At 43.9% G+C, this 19772-nt stretch overlaps 1 protein-coding gene across 2 annotated transcripts in view; it reads right to left on the bottom strand.

The window, feature by feature from the left end:
- VAPB (VAMP associated protein B and C) overlaps positions 1-19772 on the bottom strand; it is a 53870-nt gene that overhangs the window by 8396 nt on the left and 25702 nt on the right. The window contains exons 3-5 of one of the 2 annotated variants that reach the window (XM_044747926.2): positions 6804-6907; positions 3385-3465; positions 1322-1498 (exon numbers count right to left, since the gene is read on the bottom strand). In XM_044747926.2, coding sequence (XP_044603861.1) covers positions 1322-1498; positions 3385-3465; positions 6804-6907 — 362 coding nt within the window. The remainder of the gene's footprint in view (positions 1-1321; positions 1499-3384; positions 3466-6803; positions 6908-19772) is intronic. The other variant, XM_044747927.2, reaches the window with a different exon arrangement.

Genomic DNA, 19772 nt, shown 5'->3' with positions numbered 1-19772 from the left:
TAGTGATAAATGACTGGTGTTATTCAATTAACTTCCAAAAAAAATGGGCACAGCAAAATACAGCATTTGTTTTATTGGGTTTATAGAGAAGCTATTTCTAACTATTTATCACCTTAAATGGCACAGAGCTGTTTCTGAAGAGAAATATACTCAAGGAGAAGCTTTAGGCCTATCTTAGATTTTTCAGCCAAAAAGTAGAGTGTCAGCTTCAAAATTTACTCCACACTAAAGGAAGTTACTGAATGAGGGAAATCAAGATCACTGAAAAGAAAGACGCCGCCGCAATTTCCCAAACACCGTCAGTTCTCCTGCAGCTCCTACACTGTCAGAATAAAAGAGAAGGGAAGTCGACTGAAATGAATTTATGATGGACATCTGGTGCTGTGGTCATCGGATGGTGAAAACCCACCACACATGGCTGGGTGGCATGATGAAGACGAAGAGAATAGACCGGCCTCAAAATTTAAGTTGTAACAAAAGCTCCTATGATCAAATGTTCAGAAACATTCTCTTTAATACTAGGTCTGAAACAGACATACTTCTAAAGCTGGAAAGGGCCTTGGAGGTGTTCTGCAAACAGAGGCCCAGGGGATGCTGTGACCAACACAGACTCAGAGCTAACTGAACTCTGACTAGTCATTTCTGCAAACCACAGGCCTCCAAGGCCCAGGGCAGTGCACCCTGCCTCCCTCCACCACCCAGTGCAACCTGACCCTCCAACGTCAATGCCTCATCAACGTTCACGAGCTGGGCGCTGAGGTTTCTCCTTCTATAATCACCACCTATCCACAGTGACAACTTCCCATCTCTAATCTCATCACCATGCTAACAGTTTGATGAGACCCTACTGCCAAAACCTATTTAGAGTCTGCAAAAATCAGAATTACGCCTGTGTTAAAACAGAGTACAGGTCAGGATTTACCCTCTTAAAAAACAGATTCTCATCCAGTGGGGATGTAGTGGGGTTTGAAAACGTGAATTCAAGATAACCGTTGCTTTTTCACTTTTAGTCTCAGAGTTTACTTTCAATTTACAGTAATGGAGGGTGGGAGGTTTTTGTTTGTTTACAAGGAGGCAAGTTCAAATAGTTGAGAAACTTCGGTTCAAAGGACACTGGTTCTTAATTTGGGGTGTGGGGAGGTGGGTGTTCAAGGACCCTTTTGAGATACCTGATGAAAGCTATGGAAATTTCTCCCTGGAGGAAAAATATGCAAATAGAAAACAACTCCACAAACTCAGGGGTTCATCAACCTCCCCACCTAGGATGATGGCGGAAAAGTTCCTGTTCTCTGTAGATTATCAGAAAATAAAATGCTGTTACCTTGAACTGCCTGTTCTCCTCTCGTAGCCTCTGAACTTCACCTTGCAGCCGCTTACATTCTTCCATCACCTTCTTGACTTCAGTGTCATCCAAAGAAGAACTCAGAGCTTTAGACACCATTGGAGTTTCTGTCTTTGATGCAGTTGTGGATATAATTTTATTTATTTCTACATCATGCTGTTCAGAAATAAATGAGAGCCCAAGTGTCACCAACTGTGTAATAAAGGACTTTTTTATGCAAAGTAGTTCTCAGCAAACACCACACGTGGTAGCGTTTCATCCACACTGTAAAATGTCACATTTATTTTAAAAATGGATCACTTTATCTAGTATCTTAATAATCTAAAGCAACTGAGCCCCAGAAATTATGGATAAGGGCAAATAATGAAGTTCGGCTGAAACTAATACTTCAAAGAGAGAGAAAAAGGGCTATGCATATTGCACTATCAAATTCCTGCCATGCAAAAATTAGCATACTGTAATTGTGCAAGCTCAGGAGTTATTAGCCACAAATTACTGTCACCATGAAGATCTGAACATCCCCAGGACTCGCTGGGCAGGGGTGGAAGGCCAGGGAGAATGCTACACAGAGGGCGATTTATTTCATGAACTTAGACTTCAAAGCTGGGATGCAGGTGAAACAAGCTCAGGGTCTGTCTGCAATATTTCAATCTGGGGGAGATATGTAGCCCCCACCATTTCCCCCGCCGAGACTGTGCTGTGCTGCCCTTTCGAGAACGACTGGGGATGACTCAGTAAGCGGGGGGAAGGTAGAAAAGCACTCAGGTGTGTTGGGGAAAATAAAATACCTGGGGATCATTGCCCTGGGGGTTCCACGCAGCAAAGTGAAAGCTCTGCCCTTCATTTTCCAGAATAGTGAGGCCCTGAAAGGCAAGGCCCCAATCTACAGAGCTAATGTATCACAGAGCAAGGACCAGAATACAGATCTCACACTCAGTTTCCAAACTGACCTTCCCAGGACATTATGTGCAATGGGAAGAGAGGAAAAAAAGACCACTCAAAGAAGTAAGATGATGCTAGCGGTCAATTACTGTGCAGAAATAAAACACTAAGCCGTTTTGACACAAACCAACAGCATTCCTGGAGATTAGGGATAATGTCAACAAGAATGTGAGCATTTCTACTTCCCAACTCCAGCTATTAACAGCCAGGGTAGTTTAAGATTCTGCATGTGTTTTAAATTGTGCTTTTAATACAACTTAAGTTTTTCCAGCTAGGTTGAAGGGAGGTCCAAATTAGCATTTCAGATACAGACTTCTCTCTTCAACTGGCCACCAGTGAGGGCCATGGCAGGCTGAGTCCCTGGTTTCACACAAAGAGAAAGTGAGCTGACAGCCCAGAGGAAGCTGCCCCTTCTCCTCACCCCTTCAGGCAGTACAGGGAGTGATTCTCAATGGGGGACGACTTGTGGTTGTCACAACTAGGGGGTGCTACTAGTATTGAGTAGGGAGAGGTCAGGGATGCTAAACACCCTACAAGGCACAGGAGATCCCCCACAGCAGAGAATCATCCAGCCCAAATGTGAACAGTGCTGAGGTTGGGAAATCCTAACCTAAAAGCAGGTTTGGACAGAAGAGGCAGGTGGGGTTAGGGGGCTAGAGAGGTGGTGCTGAGGGGAAAGGGGGACAAGGAAACCTACAGGCAGCAGTCCGTAAAACAGAAGAGCCCACGAGGTTCCCACCTGGCCGCCAAGCCCCAGGATCAACGGCAAATTATTCCCAGTTTTCGTCTGACCCGCTGTGGAACAGCAACTGTAACTTTGCCAAGCCAAAGACGCTCTTTTGGATATATTTACTTTTCAACAACCAACAGGCTGCACTTTTCAAGGGGAAAAACTGTTTCAATTAGTTGTCTTTCTGCAAGTCTTTTCAAGGCTGACTTCATGAGGGCTCACTTATTTGGTGACTTCAGCTTATTTTTTTCTTCATACATCAGAAGAAGGAAAATAATTTGCCAACTTAAATCTTGGTTTTGCAGGAGATGGTATGCAAATAAGTATCAGCTTGCAACATTCAATTATCGTTAACTATAAACATACTTACTGGTTTATCATTTTCTGCTGGCAATTCAAACACACATCTAAGTTTTGAATCCATAAGGTCTTCCGGTTTTGCCTCCTTCCACTAAAACAATTTAAATTTAATAATCAGGATATTATAAAGCTGCTGGAAGAATAATTTTCTTCCTATAACTGACAATTTCAGAAAAATACTCTTAATGAGAAGGCCCTGATGTATATCAAAATAAAGAACTTAAGTCTGCTGAGATTTCAATATTTTTAACACGACAAAATTAAACACACTAGCTTTCCTGAATATTTCTTACCCTTCACAACTCCCGAGCTTGCTGCCTGACTCCTCAAAATCAACCAGTGCTCCTCCTGTTGCTAGTCTGTGGGAAGCACATGGAACAGAGAAGACCATTGCTGAACAAAGAGGCATTTTCTAAATTACGTCTGAATGGCCAGAGGGAAGTGGCTCTCCTCAAGACAATAACCCTGACCTCACAGGGCGCACCTTTCTCAAAGCAAGCCTGTGCTATCTGGGAGTGGTTTAGACCCACACTGCCAGCTGACAACGGGGCACATTGACGAGCAAGCCGCCGGCTGTGGCTGGCTGGGCTGACTCCCATTCCCTCCAGTCTGCTGGTGGGGACACCTTCCTGGCTAAATCCATATTCTGGGATGAGGCAGTCCTGGTTTACTCCTCCTCCTTTGGGCAGGGGAGGAAAGAATTCCAGAGAGTTCTGAGAATTGCACACCAGCATAGCAGGAAGGTTACAATACAGAAAAAGGAACAAAATCCCCCACCCTCACCCCAGGACCATGCAAGAGGCAGCTAGAGCAACAACGGTCCCAAGAGCCAAAAATGGGAAACAATCTGAATGTCGAACAACAGGGGACTGCCGAACAAATCAGGGCAGACCCATTCAATGGAATGGCGTGCCATTCAAATGATACTGCCGACTATTTAATTACATGGCGGAGACTCACAGAGGATTACGTGAAGAAGCTACAAACACTGCTGTAAATCCGTTTCCCCGCACACATGCATGAGTGTACGTGTGCAAGCAAAAGAGTATCAGGCAAGGGTCACAGATAGACGCTAAAGCACCGGGTGAAGACTGCTGCTCTCCAAGGACCCGATTCCCGCGAGCACCACAGACGGCCGATTAACCACAGGGCAGTGTGCTCTGACACCGAGAGAGCTGGCAGTCACTCTTTCAACCAAGTAACCAAACTTGGCATCACCAAGACAGGGACAACCCGGCATTAAATGCCTTCATATCATGCACACATGGCAGCAGCTATGGAATATTCTTGCCAAAAAACATTTAACTTGAATTTAATCATGAGGAGATAACTGGACGAATCCAGAATGTGGGACATTCTGTAAGTCAACTGGCCTGGACTCTAAAAAATTCAATGTCATGAAAAACAAAAAAGTTGAATGCGCTCTACTAGAATGAGAAGTAAAGGCCATTTTCGTAACAACTGGAAAACGGTGAATATGGGTTTCTCTATTAGATATTATTATTGAATTAATGTTATCGTTCTCAGCTGTGATAAAGGACTGTGGCTGTGTGAGAGACTGTCCTTGTCCTGAAGCATTTAGGGGTGAAGTGTCACGAAGTCTGCCTCTTACCGTCAAGTGGTTCACAAAAAAGAAAGTTCATGTTAGAAATCAAGCAAATGTGGCAAAATGTTAAATGATGAATCTAGGTAACAGTTATATGAGCAGTTACTGTACTATTTTTTTCTACTTTCTGTCTATCAACATGAAAATAAAAATATCTTAAAACAAAGAAAAAGCACAAGGCTCTCATTAACAGTGGTTAGATCTGGTATAAAGAAACTACAGGTCACTTTTAGTCTTATTTTTGCTCATTTGTGTTTCCAAAATTTCTTACAAAACATTTCACCTAAAAAATTTTTTTAACTCTTATAAAAATTATAATACAAAGAAGTGAGATCCCCCTTCGCTGCCCACAGACTGCCTGGCCTGGAACAGCACTTGGACAAAGGAAGCGCCAGACACGAGCAGCAGGCGTTCTACACACAGCACATTTAATCCCACCTCAACCTGTGAACTTGGCTTGTAGCCCCATTTCACAGGTGACCAAACCCTGAAGAGTTAATGAAAACGGCCCAAGGCCACAAGGTTAGTAAAAGGCAGAACTCAGCTTTGCGCCCAAGACACCCAAGCCCGCACTCTTCCCACCAAGCCATGCAGCAAAAGTCAAACAGACCACATTCTTGGATATCCCATATTTTGTATTTGCCATACATTTCCTTGATCACACAAATTAACATGAAGTGACAGACCATGTTCCAGGAAATAAGAGAGAAAGTAGTGCATTGTCTCGATAATCGTTCTTATGAAGATAGCCTATTATCACTGATCTTCCTCTAATCCCACAATATCTGGCTTACTCTTCATCTCCTGCCCAAAAGTTAAACATCCATGAAGATGGTCAGTTATGCTTTCCTAAGAATAAAAGAAAAGGCTGTGTGGTGACGCTGGGACATGAAGGTAGGCTGTGCATGAAATCGCCCTTGGGGTAAACCTTTGAGAGAGAAAACACAGCAAGGTGCAGCACAGCTAACTCAAGTCTGCAGGCACCCCTTGGATGAGCTCAGCCTCCCAGTTTGCTTTGGCATGCTGGAAGTGAAAATTCGAGGCAAGCCTGCCCTTCTGTTCCAAACTGAGAGGACCAGGTGAGCTGTCCTCACTGGGGCTATGGATTGGAAGGTTCATCTGTGTATTGTGATTCAGACTCGCGGCACCAGAAGGCCTGCAGAGTCATTCAAATGTGTAGAAAGCTTACTTTGGGGAGAATTTCCATTATAATCTTTTTCCAGAAAAATCAGTAATATAATATCACTTATTTATTTTATGAAAATGAAGTCATCTTATTTTTATCAAAATCAGAGACAGAGACAAACACGTATTTAAGCAGGAAAAAAATGAAGGAATCTACGGGGGGAAAAAAAAAGAATCATGCTTACCAGCATGATACCAAGCGAAAAAAAAAACAAGCCACAAAACCCTTTAGGGTTGAAGGACACGCGGTAGTCAACTCTCTCACATCTTTCTGGGTTCCGGGGGGATGGGGAAGACACAGTAAGAAACATTCCCTATAATGAAAAGTTCCTTTTTCTGTGGAGGACAGGAGGCGGCATAAAGGGAGAGAAGCCTCAAACCACTCAAGATACAATCACAACAAGGAACTGCTGAAGCAAATCGAGATATAAATGTCAGAAAAGAATAGTGTTCTAGAAAGGTACATAAAATGTTAAATCAAAATTTTAGAAAAACCATAAAGGCAGTCAAAGTACAAAGCTCCCTGAAAACACCCTTCCCCTTTAGAAACAGTTCTGACACACACTGCAATGCGCCCACGATTCTGTACCTAATCATTTTTTAATTACTGGAAAAAGTAAGAAGCATTCAGTACTTACTACCGCTTCCATATCAGAAGTGTCAGGTGGAGCAAACAGAGACTGCACCATAAACTTGTGTTTGCTTTTCTCATTGGGGTCATAATCGAAAGGCTGTAACATCACTGGGAAAGAAAAGATGCCATTAGGAGGGTCAGAGCATGGTTGCCAGCAGCCATTTGTCATGTTAACACTTGTCGTTTGGTGGTAAGGCAGTGTACCAGGATTCTCTGTCTGAGCCTCATGACGCCCCACCTGAAGCGAACAGGGCAAGGTGACCAGCATCTTCTCCACTTCGCAGGTCACAAACCTGAGGGCCAGAAAAGTTAGGGGACTTGCCCAAGGTCAAACAGCAGGTAGTGGCAGAGTTGGGACTAGGGTTTAGGACCCAGGTCTTCTGACTGCTAGTCCACTCATCTTTCACTCTCGCTCTCGCACACCTGACACAAACATCTGCTACAGGCCCCAGGAAGGAGCCTCAAATAACGGCTCCCTTGGACGAGTCATCCCACCACAGTGAGGCAGGGGCCTTCCCACTCTGACTTAGGTTCCTTGGGACCCACCCCTGTTAAATGACAGCGGCTTTAAAATAGGAGATTTGCTACAAGGCTCTGACTAAACCACACATCTAGTTAGCTCCCTGAAACCTAACTTTCTCACGTGCAGAAAGTGCACCGTAGCCCTACAGTGGTGAGCCCTGGTGTGGACGGAGCATCTCCCAAGCACCAGAAACGGGGCTCTGCTCTCTGGGTCTACTGTGATCCCATTTAACCTTTCAAACGTAGGCACTGTTGGGGAGTTTATTTTGATGTCTATTTCCAGATGGAAAGAACTGAAGCACAGAAAGCTTAACTAACTTGCCCGACCATGGAGGAGAGAACTCAAAAGCAGACGAGCATCTGACTGGAAGCCAGTGCTCATGGCCACCAAGAGGAACTGACTCCTGGTCCTCTGACCGCAAGTTCTGTCCTTCTGCACCAGCACCTTTTCTGCTGGGCACTTACCAGTGTTCTCCTGCCTTTGAACCCCAGCTCAGGGCTTCCCACGTGCTCCCTCCAAAGCCTCACAGTCACTCACGCCCTGCAGCAGATAAAGGGCCTCCGTCCTAAGCCCTAGTTCACAAAAGAAGAATCTGGGGCTCCGTCAAGTGCAGCGATTGCTCGAGGTCACAATGTTAGGAAGCAGCAAAACTTCTACAAAGAGCCAAGTGCAGTCCAGCACCCACTTCTGCCACACTGGCCACCCCAGTACTCCAGGCTCACATCCTGCACCCCAGGCCCATCATCACGTACCTTACAGAACCACACATGATGGGGACTAGAAATACAAATATCCCCCACCCGTCTTAGGGATTTGGGGTCCTTTCTATCTCGGGGACAGAGAAAGTCTATTAATACCTAACAACACCTCAGACTTCAATGCTTTGGTGTCCGCAGGCACCCTGGCAACTCTGCTGCCTACGTCACCCATCAGAGTGCTCTGAGTGACCTCACTGGGAGACTTCTTCAGGAAAAAAATCAATAAATGTGCAAACATTTTTTAAATTTAGGGCTTATATATTCACAACATCAAGTTCAGCTACCAATAAAGATTACTAAAATAAGGATGTTCAGTCTGAGTACTCAAAAACTCAAGTGTGACCATCAGCAGAAAGAACAAAGCTCATTTAAAACACAGGGTCACTCTACTTGGCATTTTACTCTTGCAGGTCTAAGGCATGGTTCACTCCTGGAAAAGCGGTCCTTGCTGGCAGTTTTGGACCTGGAATGCAGATAACTCTTCCTCTGGCATCACTGAGCTGGCAAGAGCTCCCCCGTAGACAGACCTGGAACATCATCACACACCTGGCCTTGATACTCAGCCTCAGGACAAATGAACAGACTAGCAGGTCAAAACTATGGACTCTTCTGAAAGCTAAATTCCCATCATGGTTTTTTCCCACCCCCAAGACTGCAATAAGGAAGGCACACGTGATAAACTAAGGAGCTGATGTCTTCACAGGCACTCTGATCTTTCTTGCACAGGGAGTGTCAACCTTTTTTGGAGTTGGGAATTTCAGGTCTCAGCTGGCTGTAACAAAACCCTGCTCTAGTACTTTTTAGTATGGGAAAGAAGAAAACTTTGTCCCAGACTACACTTAGATTTTCAGCAGGGCACAGCTCTAATAGCAAAACCTGCCTCATCCTTGAGACTCTGTTTTGCCAGCTGTGCAAGGCCCCTAGTCCTCTACCATAGAGCTCTGAGGCTGAACCAGGATTATCTGTTAAGAGTACCGAGGCCCAGAAGATGAGAGCAGTCAGAAGACACGGCTAGTTTTCAGTAAAGTTGGCCCTTGAGCTCAAACCACACCAGATCATACATAGAGAACTGAGGGGTCCAGAGAACCTAAGACATCCCATGCAGACAGCCCCCCCAGGAAGATCTGCTGTCCCCTTCCCCTTCCTCTCCTCATCCCTGAGGCACTGCAAGTGACAAGGAAGAGCCAAGAGACCTCTGCTCGGGTTCTAGGCATGCCCTAAGGCAAAACTGACCCTTCCTTTTCATCTCCCCATCTCACCCCACCCTCCCCATCCCCAATACCTTCAGAATGTCCCAAGAAGGAAAGGAAAATAGCCTTTACTAGTGCCTACTATGTACTAGGAACCAGAGAAGGCACATTTTCATTACTTCTCCTATTTAGCCCTCACAACAGTCCATGAAAGAAGCCCCTGTCTTCATTTTCTAGATGAGAAGACTAGGGCTTAGAAGGGCTAGGTGGCCTCACTCAGGTCCCATGGCCAGCATATTAAATGACTTCCAGAGTCAGACTTTGACACCACAGGCTCTCAAAGTGTTATCCACAGACCCTGAGGGTCCCCACATCAGGCGATCTATAAAGTCAAAACTGTGGTCATGATAATAACAAGACATTACGCGCCTGTTCCACTCTGTTGATATTCACAGTGATAGCTGATGCAAAACCAGAGGTGGGTAAAACCGCCAGCACCTTAGCACGGATCAGGCAGCAGCACCAACAGTGCTTATGTCTCTGTATTGGGCACTGCCACACACTCACAGTTTTTTTAAAAAGCTGGTTTCACTTAAGAATATCCTTGATGAAGCAAAAAATTATTAATTTTACTGAATTTCAATCCTTGACAACACATCTTAACAGTCTATAGGATGAAATGGCAAGTCCACATAACGCACTTGTGCTGTCCTGGGAGAAGCACCTGTGTAAACTGGGTTGAAAGTTGAACGAGATGTCCCTCATGGAACACCATTTACTTGAAAGAACAACCAACAGAAAAACTACAGTTATTCAGAACTAGGTATATGGCAGATATTTTTTCAAAAATGAATGAAGTGGGCCTGTCACTTCAAGGCAAACAACTTATAGTGGTTGTTGCCAATGATAAAATCCAGGCCTTCAAGCAAAAATTAGACTACTGGAAAAAAAACTTGTATCTGCCACCAAGAGCTTCACAGTTTCCCAAATACTTAAAGACTTTTCTGATGAGATTGGTAGGAATACTAACAAATGTGATTTTTTGATATTGCATAATGAAATATGTCAACATTTGGAAGATCTGTATAACTCAGCTAACGTAATATTACAAAACCCAATTAAAGTGCAAGACCAATGTATTTCAGCGAAACAAAGTTCAAATAGCTCACTGACATCGCTTCAGTTCCACATTGTACTGAGAAAGTACCGCGTGTCAAGTTTTGGTGTAGTATCAAAAACTAATGTCCATAATAATCTGAAATGGCCAATAAAACAAACTCTCCCTTTTTCCAACTACACCTCTATGGCAAAAGTGGTTTTCTCTCATGTACATTCACCGAAACAACACATTATAACAGACCACATGCACAGCAGATAAGAGAATCCAGCCTGTCTTCTACCAAACCAGACACCAAAGAGAGTTGAAAAACATGTCAAAACGCCAGTCTTCTAAGTTTTTTTGAAAAGTTATTTTTCATAAAAAATGTTACTTTTAGCATGTAATTGATATTACTATTATTGAATGAATTAATACTTTAAAAACTTCTCAGTTTAATTTGTACTATGATAAATATTGATACAATCCACAAACAAAAAAGCTTCTTAGGGCTTCAGTTTTTAAGAGTGTAAAGGGGTCCTGAGACCACAAGGCTTGAGCACCGTTCTTCTATACTAAGCTGCCCTGCAGGCCCCTCCAGAAGGAAAATGACCCGGCTAAGGAATTCAAGTGAAGGCACTGGCAGCTGTGTGTAGTGCCCCTCTTGGGAGAATGAGCAGTTTAAGAGGGAAAGCAGCTTCACACACACCAAGCCTTGAGCCCCAGCTCAGGTAGAGAAAGAGGCCCACATGCACATGCACAGGTCTCTTCCAGGGAGGGCCTAGGGTTTCCTGTGCTCCTCTCATCAAACCACCTTGCAGCTGCTTCTCCCTTTCTGCAGAGGGGCGCTGAGATCCACTGCCTCAGCACAGCTTCAGGCCTAGAGCATCCAAACTGGCAAGTCGCCACAGCGTAGATCTGGAAGAACCAAGAGAAGGTATCACTTACATTCAGACCTTCAAGCTAAGCACACAAAGAAGCAGGTACTGGTGGTAAGCAACCACCTTAAGGGAGCACTGGAGACAGCCAGAAGTGGCAGGTCAAACATCCCTTCTGCAACGGCGAGGACTCATGACATAAAAACGTAGATGCCCGATGCACTAGTGAAGCTGCAGAATTCAAAAACTTTAAACCATGAGTGAAAATCGTGGCTGCTTGGTGAATGTCCAGGAGGCTCAGAGTGTAGGGCTGGGTGCTCGACCCCTCCCACACTTGAACAGCTCTGCTTCCACCTTGAGCAGCAAGTGGAAAAGAAAGTGTCTGCCACCTATCAGCTATCCTTTCCTTGTGGGCTCCCGAATCAGCAAGCAAGAGTGAGGAGGTCAAGTGGCCACCCAGATTTTACCAAACTTCATAAACCCTCGTTGTCCCTCAGGATCCACACCCTGCTTAACACAGCCCCTAACTCACGTCAGAAAGTTTGCATTCCTGAGCTCCCATCATCTCAGGATAGTCCAATTCAGTTTGCTGTATCCTGTCAGCTGGAGCTTTATGAGAACAGGACAGAGTAAACGTTGCTAATCGTTTGTTCTTTCAGCTCCATACATGCAAACTGTAACAGAAATTATGTACTTTTTTCCATGACAGGCTATAAAAGAGCTTCCCATTAAGTTAATTTATTTCACTTGAACACCAGAGACACTGATGATAAAACCCTCTTAAATGAACCATCTATCCTACTTTTAAAATATATCTGCTGATACTACATTAAAAAGAAGCCTGTTACCAGGAGACGGCCTGGAGACGGGGTCACCACTCACCAACATTAACGCTTTGTGATACCATGTCTGCTGTAGTACAGAAGGCAAAAGTGGCATCCTGTTAAGAAGGGCCTTCAGGGTCATAAAACATCGGATCAATAAGATCAGATTTTCTTCAAAAGAGAAGAAATGCAGAATATATGCTACTTAACACACACACCTCGGAGAAATGACGACTTGATGAAAAGCAGCCTAGAAGCAGCCTGGGAGAACCCAAGCAAGTCCCGGATCACGTTCATCCGCACCATGATGGAACAGGCAAGTGAATACAAGTCTAGCCAGCACCATGGCACACGCTTTATCATTTTTTTTCAATCTCAGAATCTTATCTTCAGAAAGTCTTTCTCCTCCTTTTACATGCACAACCTCGGCTCAGGCCTCCACTAACATCTAGATTTCTCCAACTAGGAGATCTTACTTCTCCCAGTTTCTCTTCCAGTCAAGCCGCATATCCCCCATAACCCCTACGAATTTAATCTCCCACCATTGTGATATTCCCCAGATCAAAAACCTCCTACCAAAAAACCCTATTTCCCTAGTAAAAGACAATCAGTTCAACTCTTCACAGTCTAGCTCTCCTCAGATTTCCTTGCATAACCCAACAACAGGTCTCCTTGCTGGTCCAACAGGGGTGCACGTTGTGCTGGCCACACCCCCACACCCACGGTGTTCTCCTGTCATTACCAAAGTCTCCTCCTATCATGTTGGCCCTACTTGTCACATCCCTTTTGGTCCACCTGCCCTACTCACATCTCAATATACCACACCCTCCAGGGTTTAACTCACTCAACCGACTCCGTAACTAGGGGATGTCAAGCTTCACCATGCATTAGAATCACCTGCATGCTCGTTAAAACAAGGCAGCGGGACAGCACCTCCAGAGTTTCTGATTCAACAGGTCTAGGATGGGGCTGAGAACATATTTCTAACAAGCTCTCAGATGAGGCCGACACTGCTGTTCCAGGGACCACACCTGGAGAACGTGTGCTACACTACCCCTCCTAACACTGCAGCTCCTACTAGAACGCCGTTTCACACCCTCATTCTTATTCTATCAGTGACCTTATTCTATCAGTGAATATTGTCGATACTAAGACTCCTAAGCTCCTTCCTTACATTTTTGCCCTTTCTACCCAATTAGACTGAAACCAGGAGCTCACGTTTTCATATCTCACCTTCTGGGTATTAATCTACAGTTTTTCACGGTGGAAGGGGGTGCACCTTCTTCCGTTCCAACACTCAAAGCACTCTTGAATCACATTCCCTCTAGAAATCTCCTTGGGGCAGCACAAAGAGAGGAAACCCTCTTTAACCCTCAACCATCCAGCTTCCCTTCTGTTCCACTTCCCAGAGCCACTCACTCTCCAACCCAGGGTCTAAGACAGTGGTTTCCAATCTTCATCACCACTGTTCTCTTACTCTCTAACCTTTCTTTTTTTTTTTTTTTAACATTTTAATTTATTTATTTTTTATTGAGGTAACACTGGTTTGTAACATTATATGGATTTCAGGTGGACATCATTATATTTTGACTTCTGTGTGGACTGCACCACGTTCACCAGCAGAAGTCTAGTTGCCATTCTCTCTCTCCTTTCATACAGCCTGTACAGCAAAAGACCATTCCCTACCCACCCGCACTCCCAGCACACTAAGGAAGTCACTCCCCACTCTCCTCAACTAAGCAAAGACAAACCAGAGCGGTGATCAGCTTAGGCTAACTCCTTCTACCACAACGAGGTGACAGAATTCTAGCCTAAAGCAAAGTAATTTCTCATTTTAGTTAGACTGTGCACCCTTATCATGAGTAAATTTATCATTTCCTTTAGGATTCTCAAAACGCTGAAAACATGACTACCTTCCTGGACCTCTGCCTATTCATGGGTGGAACTCGGAGTCTAGCAAGTAAATAACTAATTTTGTCTATTTAAAAATAAGTTAACATTGAACTGTCTTTGTGCTCTCCATAGGATTTTCCAGTTCAGTACAGCCCATCTGAGATAACAAACTCCTCATGTTCTAATTAATTAATTTGTGCAGAGACTAGTACAAACATATCTGTGTCACTGGAAGACAGGCACTGGCCAAAGAACAAGGCCCACTCACTCTTTTTTTATAAATATCTTTTAAAGATTTTATTTTTCCTTTTTCTCCTCAAAGCCCCCCGGTACACAGTTCTATATTTTAGTTGTGGGTCCTTCTAGTTGTAGCATGTGGGATGCCACCTCAACATGGCCTGATGAGTGGTGCCATGTCTGCGCCCAGGATCCAAACCTGCAAAACCCTGGGCCACCAAGGCAGAGTGCACCAACTTAACCACTTGCCCATGGGGCCGGCTCCATAAAAATACCTTTTAAAATATACGTCTTCTTCAAAACTCCAACATACTTTCCTGTCTCCTATAACACTTGACAATGGAAAACAACACAGCCTTTTGCTGAGTACTCTTGTGCTGTGACCATGAACACCCATTATATACTATCTTAGGAAGACTTACACGCCAGGTCTCTTGGGACTGATCAACTGGAACATGGAGAACGGTCTGCCCTGAGACTTAACTGATTCCAGATCCCTGCTGTGATTTTTGAACTCTCCCCCGTGCTTGCTCTCTATGGTGGCCTGTCCAGTCCTTCACTGTGGCCACCTCTCAAAGCCCTTTCCTTCACTCTGGCCTGCGAGGGGCTGGAGACCAGGACCAGGGTAACAGTGACTCTAACGTAAGAGTTAACAGGAGAGTCAAGACTTGGGAGCTCAGGTGTATAAGTCATGAGTGAAACGAACATGACTTTTGGCTGCTCCAAAGGTGTGCTTAGTTTCTCCTCTTCAGTCACACTGCAGAGAACTGAAGTTAACTTCAGGTAACTGAACACTGAATGTACTGGCTAAGTCCTCTTCATCATGATCTTTGAAAATGTAAAGAGTAAGTAAATTATATCATACTCCTAAAAAGTGAAACACAAGGGGCTGGCCTGGTGGCGCAGTGGTTCAGTGTGCATGTTCCGCTTCTGCGGTACAGGGTTCGCCAGTTTGGATCCCGGGTGTGGACCTACGCACCGCTTGTCAAGCCACGCTGTGGCGGGCATCCCACATGTAAAGTGGAGGAAGGTGGGCACGGATGTTAGCATAGGGCTAGTCTTCCTCAGCAAAACAGAGGAGGATTGGCGGCAGATGTTAGTTCAGAGCTAATCTTCCTCAAAAAATAAAAAAAATTAAATAAAATTTTAAAAAGTGAAACACAGGATTCTTCTCAAGAAACCTAAATATTACAGTAAACTTTTAAACAATCTTTGAAAGCACAATTAAGCTGAATTTCTGTTGGTAATTTCCTTTTTTTAAAAACTAGAATCTCATCTGGTGAGAAAGATTACAGACATCTTTTAAGAAAGAACGTGCGTTGTTCTTATCCGAGTAATAAACTGGTTCATGAAAACCATTTATAAAAAGATTTCACTTATCAGAGACCTCCAAAGCAAATGATCAAACGAAGAAGAATGTTGCTGTTAAGATGCCCCAAACCCCCAAATTTAGCTCCCACTATCAGCACTTGACAGATGGATGCCTGACTTCTTTCTCGAAGGGCAGGGCACTTACACTCTGGTGCTCATCACCTAAAAGCTGCAGCCCCAGGCGGACTGGTCCAGGGCAAGCAAGCAGCTCCACCAAACTGAGTCAGCAAAATCTTAAAAGGATTAATTATCAATTGCAATGCTACCCAATTACGCTAATTGACCAACGTTTCTATCCAAGAAGAGTTGCTGATATTCATTCTCTGTCCTCAGCTTTTTACTGGAAGAACTTTATGCTTTAAACGTGATGGAAATAAGTGCTGAAAAGGGCTATATGTCAGAATGAATACTGCTCCTTAATTCTTTGAATTTTCGTTTAAAATACAGATTCAGACACGAGAAGATCTGTGTTTGTTTGTCTTTAATCCATTTTCAATTCCCAGGGTACACTTAGTAAAGTGTATCTGTACGTAAATACTGGTATCTTCAATGACTCTTTCCAATGCCCCCCACACACAGATATTTTTGCATTTCTAATTTGCTTGGTACACAGGCAACCAATGTGCATAACTGAACTGCAAATGGAAGCGTGCTTGCTACTTTAGTGAAATTAGAATTCACTGAAGGTTATAAAAATATTAAACTTAATATCATATTACAGGAAGCGTAAGTATTTTTGATGGGCCCATAATTTTACCACTTCACCTGCTGTACCTGCTGGCAAACATGGTTTGGAATATTAATGGAAAACTTCCTCATTATTAAACTGCAGTATTAAAAAAAAAAATCTACAACTACTAACGGCTTACCACAAAGACATTTTCAGAAATTATCTACCTTAAAAATAATTTCCCACCAGACAGTTCAGAAAATAGATTTAATTTTGTAAAGCTAGAACAAATGGGGAGACCCCCTACTGCTTCAAACAATTCATTAATTCAGAAAGTTCTATTTTCCTTGCATTTAAAATCTCAGGGGGCAAAAAATCCAATCTCCTCTTCTCCAATCTCCATTTAAGTGTGCCTATTTTGCTGAGGTCCAGATCTGAACAACTCAAAACCATCTCTAGTAGATGGTGTGTATCAAGGAGCAAGGGGCTAAAACCAGAGCATTCTGGGCCAATTAACGCAAAGAGAAAGTATCCTGCACCCCCGTCACCTACTGCACTGCCTCACCCAACGGGCAGGGATCCCAGGAGGGGCTCCTGTAAGAAGGAGATGAGATGAGCACCTATCTAAAGGACAAAGAAAAGGATGCAGATCACAGGCCCGAGTGACCAGATCCCAAACACCCCTTTGGCAAGTCCACACATTTTCAACTAACGTCACAAAAAGTTTAGGTTATGCCTGTTTCTAACCATTACTTTACCACCTGAGTTTATAAACTGGAGTTGCTTTTTTTTTTAAGGACCCAGTAAGTGATGGGCCATCTTCTGAAGAAAATAATATGATAGGTCAGAGTCCAGACTTATGACGCATAATGTAATGTCCCTTGGACAGCATCAGGTTAATCTGAAAGCTGAGAAGAGCTTCACAGAGTGTGTCTGAGAGCTAGAAAGCGTCCCTCCCCGTCACAGCCCTGATTTGTGTGCCTGCAGATCTCAGTCCCTCTGGTCAGCTCCATGGGTGGATCTCCTCCTCCTCCTCTCCCTCCCCAACCCCCTCTCTCTAAGGATGATTTATAACCTTCCCTAATAGCTAGCACATCCCAAGGGTTTTCAGAAATGGAAGAGAAATAATGTACCAGTCATGTCCTTTTCAGGTCTGCTGCAACATTCTGTATGGTACGCAGGACAATGCCAGTAGTATTTTAAGTAGATTTGATGGCTGCCTTTTTGCAGATTATATTTGAAAATTTACTAGTGGCTTTTCACTATAAAACAAATACATATTATAGAAAGAAGCAAAAACATGAATTTCTTCTTAAAATTAGAAAAAGTCCATAAATTAGTAAAATGTATGGAATTTACTTATTTCTAAAAAGGCAATTCAAATATGTACAATCCACCTTCAAGAAAAACTAGCCACTGTTTGCTCAAAACTAGTGGAAGAACAATGCAATCCCACTCTTGCACCGCGCTGTCAGTTAACACAGCACTGGTAAAATACCACGAGGCAGACACTGCTCTCTCCACACTACAAACGAGAAAATGGGAACCTAGAGAGGTTAATGGATTGGCCAAAGATCAGCCGACAGGTTAAACAGCAGAGCTGGGCTCCCTATTCAGGTTTCTGGACCCCAAATCCAGTGATCTCTGAGCAGAGTGGGTGAGACCAAGCGTGGCCACGTGTGCACCTGTGAGAAGGGGGCTGGCTTTCAGACAATCTGCACTGCCTGTCTGCTGGCATCCTCCTCCTCCCCCTCCTCAGGATACTCTCTCCCAAAGGAATCTGGGCAGTCTACATACTCACCAAGAATGTCATCACGTAGCTGCAATTTAAGAGGACCCTTGGAGAAGCTCAGTTCTTTCTACCCCAAGATGTTAATTTCTAAGAAATGATACAGTGGCCCTTCAGCACATAAAAGCAGCAAATGGGGGCCAGCCTCCTTTGCTGACTGGTGCGGCTGTCCCAGAAATGCCATGACATCTGGCTTCACGTAAGTGCATCTCAGGCACCGAGATAAATACAAATCAACTAAAAACCAAGGAGCCCTTCCTCAGGTACAAACACATCTCGTCTCACGTAGGAAGGCCTGGAGACACATGGACATTTTATCATTCAATTGCTTTTTTCCCCTGAGTACATTACATTTTGAGAGCCATGGTACTGTATGTTTTATATTCATTTGTGAGTGAGGCCATCCCCTAATACTGTTGAGGCAGTTTAATGACACAGAAGAGCCACTGGATCAGGAGCAAATACACCTGGCTTCAAATACCAGCTCTAGCACTAATCACCCACGTGACTCTAGATGAACACGTCCTCTCTCTGTACCCGACCTTCTTATCTGCAAAAGGACGGCCGCAACTACAGAATCTTGTTCTTCCTTAAGTAGGTAATCATAAATCAAATGCCCAGGGTTAGTTAATAACTTTAAAAAACATTCCTATGATGGGGAAAAGATGAATGTTTCTGAAGGAGAGACACACACACTTGACCTTTAATATTGGAAAGCACACCTCCACCATACAACTGCCTGTTGAGACTATTTTATTCAGAAAACCAAGCTGCTGCCCCCATATTTATTGTGAAAATTGGTAATTCTCATCTACTGACGATCTTGCTCAAATTTGATATAGGCAAGGAAATCAAGAGGAAAAAAGAAGTCATTAAAAGAAGGGAAGAAAAGATTTCAGCTACCCTTGATTTCAGGAGAAACACTGAAACCATATGGATCCAAGGGGCACAGAAAACACCAACATCCTAGGCCCCTCCCTTTCTCCAGCTGCAGCCCACAGTCTGGGCTTCAGCGCCAGACAGAATGATACACAACTTGGCTCCATCACTTGCTAGCTTCATGAGCCTGTGGTCACTGGTCTCCTTAACACAAGTGAAGTAAGGATGCATTCTTCACAGGGCAGATAACAGAAATTATGAGCTAATGTGTGCGCAAGCCTAGTACACAGGAGACCCTCAATAAATGCTAGACCCCACCCTCCTGACTTCTCCTGGATAATAACCCGATTCAAGAGTCTAGATCAGGTCTTGCAGCCCCAGAGAGAAGCACACGGGAGGACAGCTGGCGTGGGCGCACCATAATGAGAGAGACCAATGGATGCAGGGAATAAGAGTCTGCAGAAATGATCAGATAATGAAACACCTTATATCTTTCCAAAGGGGTGAATCATTTTCTTTTAGGTGTCAAAGAAATAGCCAAATGTATCAGAATCAAAATCTGTCATGAAAAAAGCCAGCCAGATTCCCATTTCGAATGAGTAGTAGCGTCTAATGATGCAGAACCCTCTATGACACAGAGTCCCCTGATGCTTCAAGGATAGACACACACTCCCCCATCACAAACACAAAAGGCATCCTTGGATCCAGCAGTTGTAATGAGCTGAAAGTTTATTCCATTTCTAAAATACATTTAAACTCAAACCCATCACTTATATCTCCTTAATTCTGAAATCCAATTCTCAATTTGGGCACTTTACCAGTATCTTTTCAAAAGTTGGACTTTGGAAAATATATGCACCCTCAG

This window comes from Equus asinus, chromosome 15 (assembly GCF_041296235.1).
Source record: "Equus asinus isolate D_3611 breed Donkey chromosome 15, EquAss-T2T_v2, whole genome shotgun sequence".
Lineage (NCBI taxonomy): Eukaryota > Metazoa > Chordata > Mammalia > Perissodactyla > Equidae > Equus > Equus asinus.
This window is presented reverse-complemented; position numbering and strand designations above follow the sequence as displayed.